General features: G+C 42.3%; 1 protein-coding gene across 27 annotated transcripts in view; it reads right to left on the minus strand.

Moving 5' to 3' along the window:
- Window positions 1–19,861, minus strand: part of SNX29 (sorting nexin 29) — a 484,058-nt gene that overhangs the window by 351,652 nt on the left and 112,545 nt on the right. Inside the window, exon 14 of one of the 27 annotated variants that reach the window (XM_039492908.1) lies at window positions 646–763. The exons of the other annotated variants lie outside the window; for them this stretch is intronic. Within the exon in view, the coding sequence (XP_039348842.1) occupies window positions 748–763 (16 nt within the window). The 3' untranslated portion in view covers window positions 646–747. Of the gene's footprint in view, window positions 1–645; window positions 764–19,861 lie in introns of those variants that run through there. 27 annotated transcript variants of the gene reach the window in all.

Genomic DNA, 19,861 nt, shown 5'->3' on the forward strand with positions numbered 1-19,861 from the left:
AAGTCTTCCAATAGTTAAAAATCTCTATTTCCGCAGTAATTCTGAAGTTAAAGTAATTATCTCTATCCCCATTTTATCTTAGACAACCTAGTACTCAAGGAAACACTGCTTAAAATTACTCAAAAAAAACCAACAGAACTACTCCATCTTTATGTATTTTGGCAATATAAAAGTGTCAAAATTTTGCAAACTGAAATGATTCTTAATATGACTGCACTTAGTTTAATATACCTGTCTTTTAATTCACTATATACATATAATACTCTATATAAAACAGAAAATTCTACAAATCAAATGCAATTCCTCGCCTACATTACGTCAACTCTGAATAGCTAAAGTTCCAAAATTATAATATACTGAAGCAACCAAATTTAGATAAGCTACGCCAATAATAATAGCTATACACGTTATGCAAAATTAATCAGAGTGGCAGCTGGAGGAGCAGGAGGCAGTTTCTGTTCAAGGACTGGCTCAGTAGCCTTGGCAGCTGGCAGACTCATTCAGCACCAGTTCAAGAAGCCTCTCCAGTAGCGAATGCTCCCATTCCCTTTGGCCTCCTGCTCCATGAACCAGTTCATTAGCAGCAACTCCTGCTGAAGAGCCTGCTCCAGCTGTGCCCTGAGGAATTCAAACTGCTCATGATTTCTCCTATCCATCTTTATGAACAGCTTTTCCAGGGTCCTTCTCCATCTGCCTCTGATGTCTCTGGAGTACTGCTCCAGCCCTCCTTGCCAAAGGGTTTCCCTCTCAGGTACCAAAGGTCCTGCCAATTCAAAGACAAAAGTTGCATAATATTTGTTTTTCCTTTGGAAGAAGGTAAGAAATCCTCCCACATAACACAACTTTTCTGTAGAAGGCCACAATTCTGACACTTTTCAGCATTCCAGGAATACAACTATCCTTGATTTTCAGACAACTTTTTCAGCCCATGAGGAAGGAGCAGAAGCTTCTAGTGGTAAAACACAAATACTAATGCTTTAAAAAATGTAAAATGTTCATAGTGTCTCAAGGGGAGGGGGGAGGAGCAGTTCCTTCTAGGGCCTATATTGCCAGTTTGCAATTTCTTCTCCAGATGTTGGCAAGTCTTTAAAGAACATGGCAGTTTTCAAGGTACCAAAATGGAAGAAAGAAGTCTTCCAGTTTTGTGAAAGAGATCCAGCAATCTATGCCACAGAGATGTTTCTGCTAATGTTCCCCTTCACACGTTGCTGAATGGAGGGGTTTGGTCAGCTATGAAGGTGGACCAAGCAGATTTGCACTGCCGTTGAACCTCAAGACTCGGCTAGAGTTTCTGCTACACCAGAAATTTGCTTAAATATGCTTAAAGGACTGGCAGGCAATTCAACTGGAAATTGACTATATACTCAGCTAACATACAGCGTTTCTGTGCAAAGGGAGATGCAAACCACGAACACTGCTCATCCGACCCACTCCGGCATCACCAGAAAATCCTGTCCTGTGTTTGCAGTGAACTGGACAGGGAAAGAGAAAGACGCCACAACTTTATTTAGTTTCCTGAAGTTTCACATCAGCACAATAAACCACTCGCCTCTCTGCTGCAAAGGGACACTGCACTGTGTTTATTCAACTGCCAGGCTGGATCCTTCTCCCATTCCCATTTCCCTCAGCCTCTGCAGCATGACTCAGTGTCAGGAGAGACCAGACATCAGGGACAGGGATGGTAAAAATTTTGTCATCTTCCAAGGGGCAAAGGACTGATGTGACTAACTTTTCCTCAGACAAATGATACTGCTAGCTTCTCACTGGAACATATCAAAGGAGACTATGCGAGGCTGGGAAAGATGCTTAAGGAAATCGAGGCTCAGGTGATCTTCAGTGGGATGCTGCCTGTTCCTAGAGAAGGGCAACAAAAGTGTGACAAGATTATGACAATCAACAGATGGCTCAGGCAATGGTGCTATAAGGAAGGGTTTTGGGATGTATGGCCGCTGGGAGGCATTCATGGACAGAAGACTGTTCTCTCGGGATGGACTTCACCTGAGTAAGGAGGGAAATAGACTTGTAGGATGGAGGCTGGCACAACTTTATAAGGGAGCTTTAAACTAGGAATTTGGGGGAGATGGTTGGGAGATGTCAAGGTAATCTCCACGCCGGATTTTAACATTGAGAGGGAAGAAAACCAAGTAAGAAAGGATACAGCCATGGGTAGGAGAATGGACATAAGGAGGAAAGGTAGTGTAGATACCAGTCTAATAGGCGGTAGAATGTCTGTGCCTAATCGGGTAAAGAATGTGAGCGAAGCCAAACAGCAAAAATTAAGATGTTTGTACACCAATGCGAGGAGCCTAGGTAACAAAATGGAGGAACTAGAGCTACTGGTGCAGGAAGTGAAACCAGATATTATAGGGATAACAGAAACATGGTGGAATAGTAGTCATAACTGGAGTACAGGTATTGAAGGGTATGTGCTGTTTAGGAAAGACAGAAATAAAGGCAAAGGTGGTGGAGTAGCATTGTATATCAATGATGAGGTAGACTGTAAAGAAATAAGAAGTGATGCAATGGATAAGACAGAGTCTGTCTGGGCAAAAATCACATTGGGGAAGAAAGCTACTAGAGCCTCCCCTGGGATAGTGCTTGGGGTGTGTTATAGTCCACCAGGATCTGATTTAGATATGGATAGAGACCTCTTTAATGTTTGTAATGAAGTAAATACTAATGGGAATTGTGTGATCATGGGAGACTTTAACTTCCCAGATATAGACTGGAGGACAAGTGCTAGTAATAATAATAGGGCTCAGATTTTCCTGTATGCAATAGCTAATGGATTCCTTCACCAAGTAGTTGCTGAACCAACAAGAGGGGATGCATTTTAGATTTGGTTTTGGTGAGTAGTGAAGACCTCATAAAAGAAATGGTTGTAGGGGACAACCTTGGTTCGAGCGATCATCAGCTAATTCAGTTCAAACTAAATGGAAGGATAAACAAAAATAGATCTGTGACTAGGGTTTTTGATTTCAAAAGGGCTAACTTTAAAAATTTAAGGAAATTAGTTAGGGAAGTGGATTGGACTGAAGAACTTGTGAATGTAAAGGCGGAGGAGGCCTGGAATTACTTCAAGTCTGCATCCCAAGAAAGGGGAAAAAATTCATAGGCAGGAGTTGTAGACCAAGCTGGATGAGCAAGCATCTCAGAGAGGTGATTAAGAAAAAGCAGAAAGCCTACAAGGAGTGGAAGATGGGAGGGATCAGCAAGGAAAGCTAAATTATTGAAGTCAGAACATGTAGGGATAAAGTGAGAAAGGCCAAAAGCCATGTAAAGTTGGACCTTGTAAAGGGAATTAAAAACAAAAGTAAAAGGTTCTATAGCCATATAAATAATTTTAAAAAAACAAAGAAAGAAGACGTGGGACCACTAAACACTGAGGATGGAGTGGAGGTTAAGGATAATCTAAGCATGGCACAATATCTAAACAAATACTTTGCCTCAGTCTTTAATGAGGCTAATGAGGAGCTTAGGGATAATGGTAGAATGACAAATGGGAATGAGGATATAGAGGTAGATATTACCACATCCAAAGCAGAAGCCAAACTCAAGCAGTTTAATGGGACTAAATCGGGGGCCCAGATAATCTTCATCCAAGAATATTAAAGGAACTGGCACATGAAATTGCAAGCCCATTAGCAAGAATTTTTAATGAATCTGTAAACTCAGAGTTTGTACTGTATGACTGGAGAACTGCCAACATAGTTCCTATTTTTAAGAAAGGAAAAAAAAGTGATCCAGGTAACTAGAGGCCTGTTAGTTTGAAATCTGTAGTATGCAAAGTCTTGGAAAAAAATTTGAACGAGAAAGTAGTTAAGGACATTGAGGTCAATGATAATTGGGACAAAATACAACACGGTTTTACAAAAGGTAGATCGTGCCAAACCAACCTGATCTCCTTTGAGAAGGTAACAGATTTTTTAGACAAAGGAAATGCAGTGGATCTAATTTACCTCAATTTCAGTAAAGCATTTGATATAGTTCCACATGGGGAATTATTAGCTAAATTGGAAAAGATGGGGATCAATATGAAAATTGAAAAGTGGATAAGGAACTGGTTAAAGGGGAGACTACAATGGATCATATTGAAAGGTGAACTGTCAGGCTGGAGGGAGCTTACTAGTGGTGTTCCTCAGGGATCAGTTTTGGGACCAATCTTATTTAATCTTTTTATTATTGACCTTGGCACAAAAAGTGGGAATGTGCTAATAAAGTTTGCGGATGACACAAAGCTGGGAGGTATTGCCAATACAGAGAAGGACCGGGATATCATACAGGAAGATCTGGATGACCTTGTAAACTGGAGTAATAGTAATAGGATGAAATTTAATAGTGAAAAGTGCAAGGTCATGCATTTAGCAATTAATAACAAGAATTTTTGTTATAAGCTGGGGATGCATCAGTTGGAAGTAACAGAGGAGGTGTTAGTACCGTTATACAAGGCACTGGTGAGACCTCATCTGGAATACCGTGTGCAGTTCTGGTCTCCCATGTTTAAGAAGGATGAATTTAAACTGGAACAGGTACAGAGAAGGGCTACTAGGATGATCCGAGGAATGGAAAACCTGTCTTATGAAAGGAGACTCAAAGAACTTGGCTTGTTAGCCTAACCAAAAGAAGGCTGAGGGGAGATATGATCGCTCTCTATAAATATATCAGAGGAATAAATACCAGGGAGGGAGAGGAATTATTTAAGCTCAGTACCAATGTGGACACAAAAACAAATGGATGTAAACTGGCCTTCAGGAAATTTAGACTTGAAATTAGATGAAGGTTTCTAACCATCAGAGGAGTGAAGTTCTGGAACAGCCTTCCAAGGGCAACAGTGGGGGCAAAAGACATATCTGGTTTCAAGACTAAGCTTGATAAGTTTATGGAGGGGATGGTATAGCCTAATTTTGGCAATTAATTGATTTTTGACTATTAGCGGTAAATATGCCCAATGGCCTGTGATGGAATGTTAGATGGGTTGGGATCTGAGTTACTACAGAGAATTCTTTCCTGGGTGTCTGGCTGGTGAGTCTTGCCCACATGCTCAGGGTTTAGCTGATCAGCATATTTGGGGTCAGGAGGGAATTTTCCTCCAGGGCAGATTGATAAAGGCCCTGAGAGGGGTTTCGCCTTCCTCTGCAGCGTGGGGCACGGGTCACTTGCTGGAAGATTCTCTGCACCTTGACAATTTGAGGACTTCAATAGCTCAGACACAGGTTAGGGGTTGATATAGGAGTGGGTGTGTGAGATTCTGTGGCCTGCGTTGTGCAGAGGTCAGATGAGACAATCATAATGGTCCCTTCTGACCTTAAAGTCTATGATTCTATGATTTAACCAAAGTGTCCTACAGCTGTGTTCTGTTTCCTCCCTGGGCCTAACCTAACCCCACCCCACCCCACTCCATAAGTCTGCATGGCTCCTGTTTGTACAAAGCACTGAACTGTGTAATCTTCCAAGGGCCAAAAGACAGCTGTTACTAACTTTAGAACTGCAACTGTAAGTCTTCTACAACTGTCCTATCCCTAACTGGGACCCTTCTAACCCACCCCTTCCCCCAGTTCACACCTGACTGTGCCTGTCCAAGGAATGCACAGACACTAGAGCACAATGATTTTTTCCTTAATAGTCTGTTCTTAAGAAATATCTTTAGCCAAATGCATAATAGCTGTTAATCAGACATCAATAAAATCATTGATCTATAACTGTGTCCTGCTTGGGGACCATTTTGGGATAGTTGGATGGGGCTGGATGGAAGGGAAAGTTGGGGGAGTTTGGTTAGGGTATGACAATGGCATGCTTTGAACACTGCAATTCAAACAGAGACATAGCAACACATGGTATGTGGTCTAGGGAGGAAAAGTCAGTGCACAGTACTTCAAAAGCCCTCAGTCTTAAAATCAGGAATTCAGCATCAGAGCAAGAGGGGACATTTGCAGGTCCAGTGCAACTTACCAGTCTCAGGTTCTGGTTCCTGCCACGACTCAGGGTCCTCCCCTCAGGTTTGTTGGGGAGGCTTGCTCAACCAGCTTCTCCAAATAAAGGTACAGAATCATATGCTCCTCATCCTCCAGGTCTTCTGGGGCATCCTCCATGGTCCCTGTTGCTTCCTTGACCTTGCCCTCATCAGTATCCATCAGGCAATGAGGCCAGCAGGGCTGAGATGGAAATCATGAGCCACCTGTGGCTCTGTACTGGGAGCCTGTGACAGCTCCTCATAGAAGGGGCATGCACAACAAGCCCTCCCAGCATGACTGTTTGAGTCTTTGGCCTTCCTGTACATGAGACTCAAGTGCTTGATGAGTTCCCGGCACTGGGCCAGAGTCCGCTAAATGCCCACCTGCTCCAGCCTTCACAAAATTCCCAGTACAGGTGAATGTTTCTGACACTTCAAGAGAAGTGGTGGAGGACAGTGTACTCCAACCACACACTGATCAGCACCCAAGTGTGGTAGAGGGGCCAACCAGCTGCTCTTGGAGCAGTATCCATTTTCACCTGTATTGATCTGTAAAGAGTGCAGCGGAAAGCTGTTCTGATATGGTCTTTGCAACTTGCTACTATCACTGAAAAGGGGGAGACAGGGACCTTTATGAACTGGGAAAGGGCCAGGAAGAAAAGGTTCAGTGTGTTGTGGGAATGGGGTAGAGCACTATTGAAATTTGAGACCTGGTACATGTCCCTTACACTTATCCATGTGCAAACTTACACAGATACGGGACCATGCCACAGATGAGGCATGTACTTACCCACACCTCTCAGGCATGCTAGCTCACTCGCCCCTCTACTTGCCTTCAGATATGTGCTTCTGGGGTTTAGGTGCAGACAATAGGGGGACTATGGCACAACCATGCACACTGATGCATATAATCACTAGCGTAGACATACCATAAGGCAGCTGCTCTCCAAACCCTTATACTCCAGGACTGTCTTTCTATCACAGTTCCCTTCATCACATACATCTCATTCTTTTCCCATGAATCCATTCTCAACCTCTTCATCACCTATCACAGCTCCGCTGGGAGCAAAGAAGTGGGTGGAAGTGGCTGCATGCAAGGAGGGTAAAGAAATAAATGGGAATATGAAAGAATAGTGAGGTAGGGGAGGAGGATGGGGTCAGAGAGAAGCAGTGGTGTGCATATAGTTAAGGTCAGAAGGCCTGTGCTATGGGAAGAGTGCGGTATTAGGGAGACCAACATCTCTCTCCATACTCCGGCCTCAGCTCTCACGGCAGCACTGACTTGGTGCACAAGACAGTAGTGCAGTGAGGAATCTTTCAAGCACTCATATCCAAGCTCAGATAGTGTCAGGGAACCTTAAAGAGCTGTGACAGTCGGGTTCAAGGAATGTACTAATGAGAACTCTTGACATGTGTCCAGTCTCCCTCATATTGCTGATTATAACAACCACTAAGAACTGTGACATACAAATAGCTATGAGGAAGGGTGACAGTTGATTGAGATACCTCTGGTGATACAATGGTCATACTAGAGGAACCCAAGCTGTTAATCTGGGCTTTTCCATATTGTCATAACATTTAGCTACAAAAATAGTTAATAACTTGGCTTAATTATAACCTTGTTTCAAATGTAGTCTATGCACAAGATTTCAATGGGTTTTACTTATACGAAAAGTTTGAAGACTTTGTGTTATTCCATTATTAAGATCACTTAGAAAGACAAAAACAAAGGTCTGAGACCATTAATTTAAAGGTTTCAATTTTAATTTTAGCTCTAACCAATTAACTTGTAAATTCTCATAAAAATCCTTCTGTATTAAAACAATAAATGCTGTAATTTGGGGGCATATACACTGCATTCTTCATACAGAACAGAAAGGTTGAAACCCAGCCATAAGTATAACAATCTCATCCCACAGTGCATCTGTGGAACTGTGGCTAGTGCCTTCATAATTTGTTATCAGATAGCTCCTGAAGTCTCAGTTAAAATCACGGGCCTTCCTCAGGAAATATGGAGTAGTTAATATCTATATCACATGTCAGGTAGCCATTCTTAAAATCTTTTCTGTGGTGGCTGCTGAGTTTTTGGCTTGCTCATATGTGAAAGTGTTTAGGTCAGGTGTAATGCCTCTAAAGATATCCAACTACACCATACAAATCATGTTTCACTTTGATTAACCAGTTCAATTAATGTGAAACAAATCAATTAAGAGATGAATCATTAACAGTTCAAATATAATTAGTAATGTACATGAACATCAAGACTTTTTGGTTTGATGCACTTTATCCTTTTATATGCTATACCTTATGAATACTCACACGCACAACAAATTAAGCATTTGGCGTTTTACTCTGAAGTAACGTCAACCATCTCATATCTTAGGCATACATTTCTCAGTTTTTTTCATTGCTTTACTTTCGATTTTGCAATAATCTGATGCAAATAAATATTTGCTACAGTTTTGGCCTTTTTATTGAGGACAGATGATTTATTTCAAAACTCATTTTTACCTATCCATAAATAGTTTCTTGGAAGTTATGTTAAGAGACAAGATTTTTTACTTCTTCAGGAATTTTAGTGCACAGTAGTTGCTTACAGAGATAAAATAAAACCAGCTAATGCTTTAGCTCTCTTGGATTTTTGGTTTATGAAGAATAATCAAAGACATTGACTTTATATAATGCCTTTCCTCAGCTCTCTTGCCTGTATACATCTGAATCTATACTCTAAAATATTGAAGTTGGGAAATGCTGTCGTTTGTGAAAAACTACGGAAATTCTTGTAGATCTCTGCTACATCTTAAGATTATTATTTTAAAAACTACTTAAAGTAATTTTTTGTATTCCTCCTACTATTGCTGGATATATGTCTAAAGGCTTGAATAATATTTTAGTAACACTAAATGACATCTGAGCTACTAATAATCTGGATAAATGGAGTCCACTTTTTGGTCTCTGTTTTCTAATCAATTCTCCCACAACACTCCCAAAACCATATATTTGTCACTTTATGGAAGATCTGGCCCCTTAGTTGTGGCATATGCTCTCTCAGTAATACCACTGTATATTGTTATTTCTATTTTTTCCAAGCGAACCAAGCGAATTAAAAATTCTAGAGACCATAAAGTCTCCACAACTTTTCAGCCCACTGTATTTCTACTCTAACACACATTGGCATTGTCTGTTTTTTTGTCTTTACTAGAATTACCTCTCGCTCTTCGATTGTTTAAATAAATTTCCAAAGTGCTCATTGAAAATAAATGAGGTATGGAAATTGTTAAAGAGAATATTTTGGCAAATTTGGCAGAGCGGTTAGAGAAGTATTTTTCTTTCTGCTTTGATAATTTTTTCAACCATTATCCACTGCAAATATATATATATTTGCTACTATGATTCATGCTGTAATTTTTAGAGAGTTTTTGCTTTAGTCAGTGCAAATGCAAGTTAGTCTAAAACAATTTAAATCATCAAAATTACATGGTAAAGATATGCGAGTTAGACTGATGATCTACTATACATAATATTTTCTCATACACTGTTTAAAAAAAATTATCTTCAGGTCAGAAAGCTACTTTTGTAAGTTAAGAACAGAACAGAGTAACACAGTGTAATCTTTTATATATCTAAACTATTCTGGCCTGAAGAGTGTTTTAATTAAATGAATAAATTTCTAACAGTAATACTGGATGTTAACGGGTGCTTTGTCAGGAACTGAAAACACTCGTCTCACTTCTAATCCAAGATTTACACAGAAATCCAAACGTATTTTGTTCTGCTGACAACATACAATTTTTAAGAAGCTTCAAAATATTGTATAGTTGTACATAAATCTAGTAAATTAACTGGAATGAAAAAACAATGTTGTACGAATGTTTCAATTGTGCATATATCCAAAACATATTAGTCAGGATATGGTTTGATCACAGAGGTCACGTATTCTGAGACAGATCTCCATGACTTCTTCAGCTTCAGCCCCACCATGGCAGGGTTCAGTCTTCGACTACAGCCCCGCAGTGACCTTACCCTGATTTTGTACCTTTTTACCATGACTGCTCCATGAATTTTGCCTAATTTTACCATGGAAAAATCGTATCCGTACATACGACATTAACTGGAATCATAAAACTCCTGGGATTGCATGTAGAGCAGGGGTGGGCAAACTACGGCGTGGGGGCCACATCCAGCCCTCCAGCCATTTTAAACTGGCCCTCGAGCTCCTGCTAGGGAGCAGGGTCTGGGGCTTGCCCTCTTCCCACGCTCCAGCCAGAGAGCAGGGACCGAGGCTGCTCTGCGCACGCATGCTGAGGCTCCCGGAAGCAGCAACATCTCCCCCCTCCGGCTCCTATGGTTAGGGGCAGCCAGAGGGCTGCACACGCTGCCCCCGCCTGAACCGCCACACCCACAGTTCCCAATAGTTGGGAACTGCAGCTAATGGGAGCTGCAGGGGCGGTGCCTGTGGACGGGGCAGCGCTCAGAGCCACCTGGCCGCACAGGAGCGGGACATGCCATTGCCTCCAGGAGCTGCTTGAGGTAAGCACCACCCGAAGCCGGCACCCCCACCCATGCCCCAACCGCCTGCACCAGTCCTGATACCGCTCCCACCCTCTGAACCCCTTGGTCCCAACCTAGAGCACCCTCCTATACCCCAAATCCCTCATCCCCAGCCTCACCTCAGAGCCCGCACCTCCAGCCAGAGCCCTCCCCCCTCCCCACTCCCCAGAACACCAACCCAATGCTCCAGCCCAGAACCCCTCCCGCACCCTGAACTCCTCATTTCTGGCCCCACCCCAGAGCCCGCACCCCCAGCCGGAGCCCTCATCCTCTCCTGCACCCCAGGCCCAGTTTCATGAGCATTCATGACCCACCATACAATTTTCATACCAAGACGTGGCCCTCGGGCCAAAAAGTTTGCCCACTCCTGATGCAGAGCCTGTCATCACACCACTAAACATGACGGCTAATGCAACCAAGTCTTTAAAAAAATTGCAAGGAGGCATAATTTAACAGAAGAGTTTGTCACAAAGGAAAATATTACATGCTTGGAAAGCTGTAAAATTGTTTTCTTTTGGCTAACATGGCATAGATCATGACCCAATGTAAAGTGTATTTGTGCTTCTGGTTCAAAGTTTTCACGGTAATCTTCCCATTCAAAAAAGTTTATACTAAGTCTGAATGCCAGACAAGGTGATTTGTCTTCTCCTGCAATCTCCTTTGTAGTATGGACTTTGTCTACTGAACAGCCTGTTTGTTAATTTGTCTGACTGACCTTTAATGTTAAAGCAATTCTATCTTCTCACTGCCTTTTCTTGGCATAGATGTCACATTTGTGAGAACACGAAGCGTTCACATTTATCTTTTCAAGATCAGGCAATTTCCTCATCTTTCTTCTGAAATATTACATTTCACTGGATTTTCTATGTTTAAGAATACAAAAACAGTTTTCTCTTTGTGGATTCGTTTTTAAACTCATCCTTTGGTGGTTTATGGAATGGCACAAGCCAGCTTTCCATCATATAACAAGTAACTTAACAAGCTGAAAGAAGCCTCTGAATAAAGGACAGTTCAGATTATTTTCAGAACCCAGGTCAATATGGTGATACTTTATTCCTCTACTATCTCTCTACACACATTTGTTTTAAGGTAAATCATGTACACCATTTCACTTTAACAGAGCATATACATTATGACTGGCTGTCAAAAATGGTATTGTTTAGATAATCACTAAGTCATTCTGACTGACTTCATTGTATTGTCAAATGACAAATTATGGTCAACAACAACTGTGTAAAAACTGAGCAGGACCTTGTGAATGCCACTTTTTAAAATAGTTCCTTGCATTTTTATGGGCATGTTTACATCCTGAAGAACACCAAAGCATTTATAATCAACAATATATGGGAATCATTTCATCCAACACTGAAGTACAGCGGTTTCTGAATGAGCATAACACTAGATAACAGCTGAATACAAGATGCCAAATTCAGAAAGGATGTACATGGAAGAACCATTCCTGTGAGTAATTTACATGCTGGGTAGAGGAGGTGAACAGATTGGTTTGTAGCAGAAGCAACAACAGGAGGATGTAACAAGGTGTGAAAAGGTTTAAGATAAAGCACAGCCTGTTCCCCATTTCCCCACACACACTTTATCTTACATCCTACTCCTTTTCAATGCTTTTCTTGCTACAACCCTGCACTTCTGCCCTCTCAGTTAGTAAGATGCACTGATGCCAACTTATTGAAGTGTAAACACCACCATCTTTGAATGTGAGCCAACGTGAATAAGATTATCCAGTTTCACTGTAAACTTCAATATTCTTAGCTTGACACCTCATATAAAACTGTACAGAAAGAATGCAAAAACCTCAATTAATACATTGTTAACATTCTCAAAGCGCCCATTGGCTCAGTGTGCATGTAATTGCAGAAAAATTCTTTGAATAGACAAAGATCAGCTTACAAAATGACACCAAAAAGTTCAGTACCACACGAGAAGGCTAGTAATTCACCATTGCCCAGTTTAAATGTTTTAAGTGGTCATTTAAACCCAGTATGATGGCTAATAGCTAGAACTAATTAAAATATTTCATGAGAAGGACTGAGTTCACTGCCACTTCTAACTTAAATGACCCAAGAATTCTTCTGTGTTTTACAAAGAAATCCACAGCAGAGACTTCCCTGGGCAAATGAGTCTCTTCTCTAGACTTAACAGACTGTGGAGAAAGGCAAATTTTGGTAGCTTTCTAGATTACAAATGACATCAAAGTCATAAAGAAATAATCATTCCAACAACTGACTGATGACATTCTAAGAATTTGGGAACACTCAAAACACAATTTTTGGTCCTGAAAGATGAAGAACTTCATTCCTCCAGAAGAAAGAGAGCAATATAGTTGAGAGAATTTCCAGGCTAATGCAGATCATTTTCCCAATTAACAATATAATGGTTTTGCAGTGTAACGTCTCAGAAAAATCTGTCCCGTTATATTGCCAATTTCTAGTTAAAAAAATTAAAAATGCACTGCCAGCAGAAGTTAGTTGGCTTGTGTTAACAACTACTTCAGGGACACAGCCAATCTGAAATTTAATCATTTTTAAAAAACTAAGTTCAAAATAGTTTCAACTCCTTCTATGTATGCTGATATCCCATTTTGTAGTTCTGCAACCACATTTGCCTATGTGGTTTTCTGTCCCTATTGCTGTGTGAAGCACAGTTATTTGTAACAGTATCAGATCAAAAACATTTTGTGCCAGAGTCTAATATTTTAGTTAAGGATGTCCCTGCAGATTGAAGTCCAAAGAACCTATTCTTCTCTTAAAGGGCTCAGGTAGGAAACAACATATTGCACAGTATTACGACATTCACGCACAGAAACTATATTTACTCATCATATCAAAGATTTGGTTTAATTTCTAACTACTCCATCAGAGTTTCATTTGGAGAATTCTCCTCAAGTGTACTCCAACTTTCAAAACACAGAATTTCAACAACAGTAGAATCTCAGAGTTATGAACACCTAGGGAACGGAGGTTGTTCGTAACTCTGAAATTTTTGCAACTCTGAACAAAACGTTATGGTCGTTCTTTCAAAAGTTTACAACTGAACACTGACTTAATACAGGCTTGAAACTGTACTATGCAGAAGAAAAATGCCGCTTTTCATCATTTTAATTCAAATGAAACAAGCACAGTTTCCTTACCTTGTAAAATCTTTTTTTAAACTTTCCCTTTATTTTTTTAGTAGTTTATATTTAACACAGAACTGTAGTGTATTTGCTTTTTTTCCCCTCCGCTCTGCTGCTGCCACCTGATTGCATACTTCCAGTTCAAATGAGGTGTGTGATTGACCAGTCGGTTCATAACTATGAGGTTCTACTATATCTTCTATATCGCTTCACTCTGGACTCATTTCGTTCTGTCCAAACTTAAATCTCAGCCTGCCTTTTAACATATTTTGTTTATATCCAAACATCAGTTAAGCCTGAAAATCACCAAAACTGAACTCTTGCTCTTCCTCCTGCCCAATCCTTTCACTTTACTCTCACTCACCATGGACAATGCCACAATCCTCCCTCTCACTCAGGTTTACAATCTGGGTATCATCTTTGAGAGATCTCAATATACATCCAAGCCACATTCAGGTCTTGATGTTTCTTCCTGTATAACATCTTTATGATTGAGACTTTCCTCTCCATCCACAAAGGTAAGATGCTCATCCAGGCCCTTGTCATCTTGTCTTGACTACATCAAGCTCCTCCTTTCTGCCATCTTGCCCTTCTTAAACCTATTTAAACCTTTCCAGCAGTATTTATCTTCCTACCTCATTTTCCTGATTGCCCTACCCTCATTCTGTATCCCTCTACCGGCTCTGTCTATTACACTACACCAAAATCTACTCATGCTCATCTTTAAGGCCACGCTTGGTTTAGTCCTGCCATGCTGCCATACTTATCTTTTACGTGCTATTAAGCCATCAACACCTGCCTGGGCTCCACCAATGATGACAGGACCTATTATTCATTACTGAATTTTTCCTAAAAGTACCGTTGCACTTTCTCTCAGTACCCTTTATGCAAAGGGCATGCAAAGTGCCCTTTATGCCCTTCAAAATCTCTAAAGCCACTACATCATCCCACTTCAAATCTCCCCCTTGTAGCAATGCCTTTAAAAATAATTTTAGATCCTTTTGTTTCAATCCAGTGAAAAAAATTAGTTTTCATTTCATGCATTTTGACAAAAGCAAAGGAGAACTAGATTCACAAACCATGGGGAGGGTAGGAAAGAGGCTATTCCTCATCATCATTCATGATGGCAATGGAGAGTCAGTCGACCAGGCAAGAAGAGGGATAACAATGCTGTAGCCTGCCGGTTAAGGTATTTAGCTAGGATGTACAAGACCAAGTGCAAGTCCCAAGTTCCAGTACATGTTTGTACAATGCCTAACACAATGAAGCTTTGATCCCTCACTGGCCTTTCTAGGGCTAACACAATTCAAATAATAATAAAAACAAATATAATGAGGAGAGCCCTATTGACTTTTTTTTTCTTTCCCTCTAGTTATTCTTGCCATCAACGGAAGCCACTTACATTAAAATACATCCAGATAAATATCAAAATAAAATTTCCTAAATATTTCCAAATAGAGTAGCTCCTAATCTAAACCAGCAGTAAAGGCAAAAAAAAAAATCTCTTGCCCTCTGATGAGACAATTTGAATTAATCTCCTCAAGGAATTCTTCAAGGAAATATCCAAGTAAAATCTCTCCTCCCATAGTTTTTAAATGTGTAAGGGGACAATCTGGCCCATAAATATTAACTATATAAGCTGAAATACTTTGTGCCAACAAATTACACCAATAAAGTCATTATTAAGTGTCTGTGCTTATTCTAAGAAGTCTCAGAATATTGCTACTTAGTGAATTATTGATCAAGCATTAACACTGAAAGTTGTAATAACATGCCAGCTGTACCAGAATTTCATATTACATAATATCTGGAATTTAGCTTAATCCTACCCAGTGTAACAGTCTTTACCCAATTCTGCAGAATGTACTGCATTGCAACGAGACCTGAAAAAAATCCATAACAGCACACTACCTATTAACAGCACTATTATTCCATCTCTTCTTCCGTGACAAAAACATTCAGTTTGCCCCAAATCTAGATGTGCAACTATCTAAATATACTCTTTCAATATTTCAGCATCATCAATTACAAATTACAAAGTAAACAGACAATTGTAGCCGGAAAAAAATAAAATAAAATCACTATATAGTGCAATGTTTCTGTTATACTAGAAAAGAATTTCTAAGATACACATTTAAAGTCCAAAACTATTTGCGCTACAGCGACCACTTGTTTCACTGGAAGGTACACTACCACTACATTTTTACCACGTCCAAGTATGCCAACTCCAAGAGCACCAGCAACACGACGTATGTTCCCAATATGTCAGCAGAACTCAACAATTTCTATTATTAAACTTATTTCAAAAAATCTCTTTTGCATTTTAATCCAAGTGAGCATCTCTTTAGGCCTTGTTACCCTATCTGTTCTTCAAAACAGTATGTGCATGACAAATATGTGATTCACCCATATGATGTCAATGCAAATTTAAAAACTGTGGGAGAAATGAGTCGAAAAGGTATGAATACACAAATCCCATAGCCTAAAATGTGAATATTAAGTATGAGAATTCGCCTTATCTCTACTGCTGTACATCTTTTGAACGTAAAGCCCATTTACACACATTTCTGCCCTACCCTGACTCCCCAAAGTGAGTAGTTAAAAATTTTCAAGTGTGATCAGAAATCGAGTTAATGGCACCTCAAATGCCAAGCAAGTACATCTCTTAAATTTGTCAGTTTCAGCTACAGGCTCTGTGCTGCAACACAGAGTTCCTAAGAATCTCATATGGTAACTGCCAAGCATTATTAACATGTGCACTTGCACACATGCCTCTGTATCTGTAGATAAACTTACTGACCATACCAGACAGCTATCACCTGGGGTGTTACTTTTTTGTTTCAGATTGAAACACTGAATCAAGTCTGGTATTCCACATATACAGTAAATGTTCCAAGATTTTAGACACCAACAGGTTTCCCTATGGAGGGCTTGGCTACACTTACAAGTTGCAGCGCTGGGAGTTACAGCGCTGCTCATGCAGCTGTGTAAGGGCCAGCGCTGGAGTGTGGCCACACTGACAGCTACCAGCGCTGCAGTGTGGCCACACTTGCAGCACTTTCCAGCGCTGTATTGAGAGGTGCATTGTGGGCAGCTATCCCACAGAACACCTCGTCCCGTTTTGGCGCCGTTTTGGCGCTGAGTATTGTGGGAAGGGGAAGGAAGTGTGCGGGTCATTCCGCTTCCTGTTTGCCAGCGCCCCGTGGTGCATCGCTTCACATCCCAGCATTCATTCCGGCAGCGTTTGGCGCCATTGTGAGTGTCTTTCTGTTACTCTCTGTGAATCGCGATTTCTGTGGCAAATGGAGCCCGATCTGCTGAGGACTCTGCTGATGAGTGTCACCAGCACAACACGTTTGGCAGTCGAGCTATTCCTTCAGCTCCAAAGTGACAGTGAGGAGTCCGGCGATGATATCAATATGGATTTGTCTGCGCGTGTGACACTACAGTGCTTGCGGCATTCACGGAAATGCTCAGCACCGTTGAACGCCGCTTTTGGGCTCGGGAAACAAGCACTGAGTGGTGGGATCACATCGTCATGGAAGTCTGGGATGACGAGCAGTGGCTGCAGAACTTTCGTATGAGAAAAGCCACTTTCATGGGACTGTGTGCTGAGCTCGCCCCACTCTGCGGCGCAAGGACACAAGATTGAGAGCTGCCCTGACGGTGGAAAAGCGGGTGGCTATTGCAATCTGGAAGATGGCAAATCCAGACAGCTACCGGTCGGTCGGGAACCAGTTTGGTGTGGGAAAGTCGACCGTGGGAATCGTTTTGATGCAAGTTTGCAAGGCAATTAATCGCATCCTGCTAAGAAAGACCGTGACTCCGGGGAGCGTGCAGGACATTGTGGATGGCTTTGCACAAATGGGTTTCCCTAACTGTGGAGGGGCGATAGATGGGACGCATATTCCTATTCTGGCCCCCCCCCACCTGGCATCAGAGGACGTTAATCGTAAGGGGTATTTCTCTATGGTTCTCCAGGCGCTTGTGGATCACCGCGGGCGTTTCATTGACATTTACACAGGCTGGCCTGGAAAGGTGCATGATGCACGCATCTTCGGAACAGTGGCCTGTTCAGGAAGATGCAGGCAGGACTTTTTCCCAGACAGGAAGATCACAGTAGGGGATGTCGAAATGCCCACTGTGATCCTTGAGACCCGCATACCCGTTACTGCCTTGGCTCATGAAACCCTATACAGGGAAGCTTGACAGGAGCAAGGACCGGTTCAACTACAGGCTGAGCCGGTGCAGAATGACTGTGGAGTGTGCTTTTGGGCGTTTAAAGGCTCGCTGGAGATGTTTGTATGGGAAGCTAGACTTGGGGGAAAGCAGCATCCCCGCGGTTATAAGCGCTTGCTGTACCCTCCATAATATTTGTGAAGGGAAGGGTGAAACATTCAGTGAGGCATGGACCACCGAGGTTCAAGTCCTGGAGGCTGAATATGCACAGCCAGAGAGCAGGGCTAATAGAGAGGCCCAGCACAGGGCTTCAAGGATTAGGGATGCCTTGAGGGAAGAATTTGAGGCTGAAAGCCAACAGTAATGTTTGCTGCCTTGCATGGGAGTGAATTGCACTGCTTACACTGTTATTCTATTATCCATAATAATAATATGATTTGCAGTGCCTCTTTCTTTACTGGGCTAAGGTGTCTTTCACTATCTGCTATAATAAAGACTGTTTTCAAAGCCAAGAATTGTTTTATTGAAAAAAAAAAACTTCCTTGACAGACAGACAGACACACAACATTTCATTAACACAAGAGGGCAAGGGTGTGGGTTGGTGAACTGTACAGTCACAAGTTTGCATATGCCATGTCTGGATTGCTGTTTAATGAATCCTGCACTTCAGGGTGCATATACTGCATGGTGATGGGGGTTGAATGCAGAGGGTAAGGGTGGTGGTAGGTATCAGGGCTGGTTTGGAACGTACAGGTGTTGGAGGCAGCTGGTGGTGGTAAGAGCATGGATGCTGGGGAAAGGTGGTTGGAGCTGACATTGGGGCACAAGGCACAAAGGACGGGCGGGTGGGAGTAGCACGGTAGTGCTCTGCTTGCATGGCAACGAGTGACTCTATAGACTCCGCGTGGCGCTCCAGGATGCTTAGCAGCCGCTCCGTGCTTTTCCTCTTGGCCACTGCATTTCTCTTGCGGGTCCTGCTTTCTTTCTCTCGCCACTCCTTCAATTCTTTTCTCTCTGTAGCAGAGTGCTGAAGAACAGTTTTCAGCATGTCCTCTTTGCTCTTTCGGGGATTTTTCTCAAATTTTGAAGCCTCTGTGATGTTGAACATCTGGGCAGTCCAGTCAAGGTCACTGTACACACAGAAATGACAACATTTAACACGGGCAGCATTGTATCCACTATCTCCAGACATGAATTGTTACACTGAGGAGTTCTCACTTGCAAGTTCTCACTTGCATTCTTTATCCCAAAGGAAAACACAACAGAAGCCACGAAATGGTGAGTGAGGAGTGGGGCTTGAGTGAGAGGAGCTGGTTGCTTGGGTAATCTGGAGTGCTAGAGGGGTTGAGTGAAGATGCAGATGCAGGGGTGATCTTATCTCCCTATCTCTTCACTAAAGAGTCTCCCAACATTTTTCACAGGACTTAATCCTGGAAGATGTTTCCCTACTGCAGTCACTAGGGAACAGCGGGGGGCTCTTTTAGAGCAATGTGGATTCCGCCCGGGACCCTATGCGGCGTGCCTGTGTTCAGAAATGGTCCCCCCCCCCCTGGCCGAAGAGTGGCGCGGACGCGTCACCGTCACTGGGACAAGGGACACAGTGGCTCTGCCTATAAACCTGCGCAGGCATATTGCCCACGCTCTGGATGAAGCTTTTGCTGAGATAACTGAAGCAGATTACCGCGACGTGATAGACCACATCAACGGGCTATTCCACATCTAGACGCTGCCATGCATGCATCCATAACCCCCCTTCCTCTCCAGAAACATTTCCACCCAGAAAATAAAAGCCGCTTACCGGTACACCGCTCCTCTGCTTGTCCTTCTGCAACTGCTGGCTGCTGCTGCGATTGGGTACTTTCCTCCTGGCTTGAGAAGAGCTCCTGGCTGCATGCCTCCAGGGAATCTGCGGTTTCTTCCCCCATCCCAGGAGCTTCACTCGCGGTTTCCTCTCCCCCCCCCGCAGCCTCCTCCTCCTCCTGTCCCCCAGCCTGCTCAGAAGTGTCCATCGTTACCCTGGGATTGGCAGTGGGGTCACCCCCAAGTAT

Source organism: Mauremys reevesii, linkage group 10 (assembly GCF_016161935.1).
Source record: "Mauremys reevesii isolate NIE-2019 linkage group 10, ASM1616193v1, whole genome shotgun sequence".
Taxonomy (NCBI): domain Eukaryota; kingdom Metazoa; phylum Chordata; order Testudines; family Geoemydidae; genus Mauremys; species Mauremys reevesii.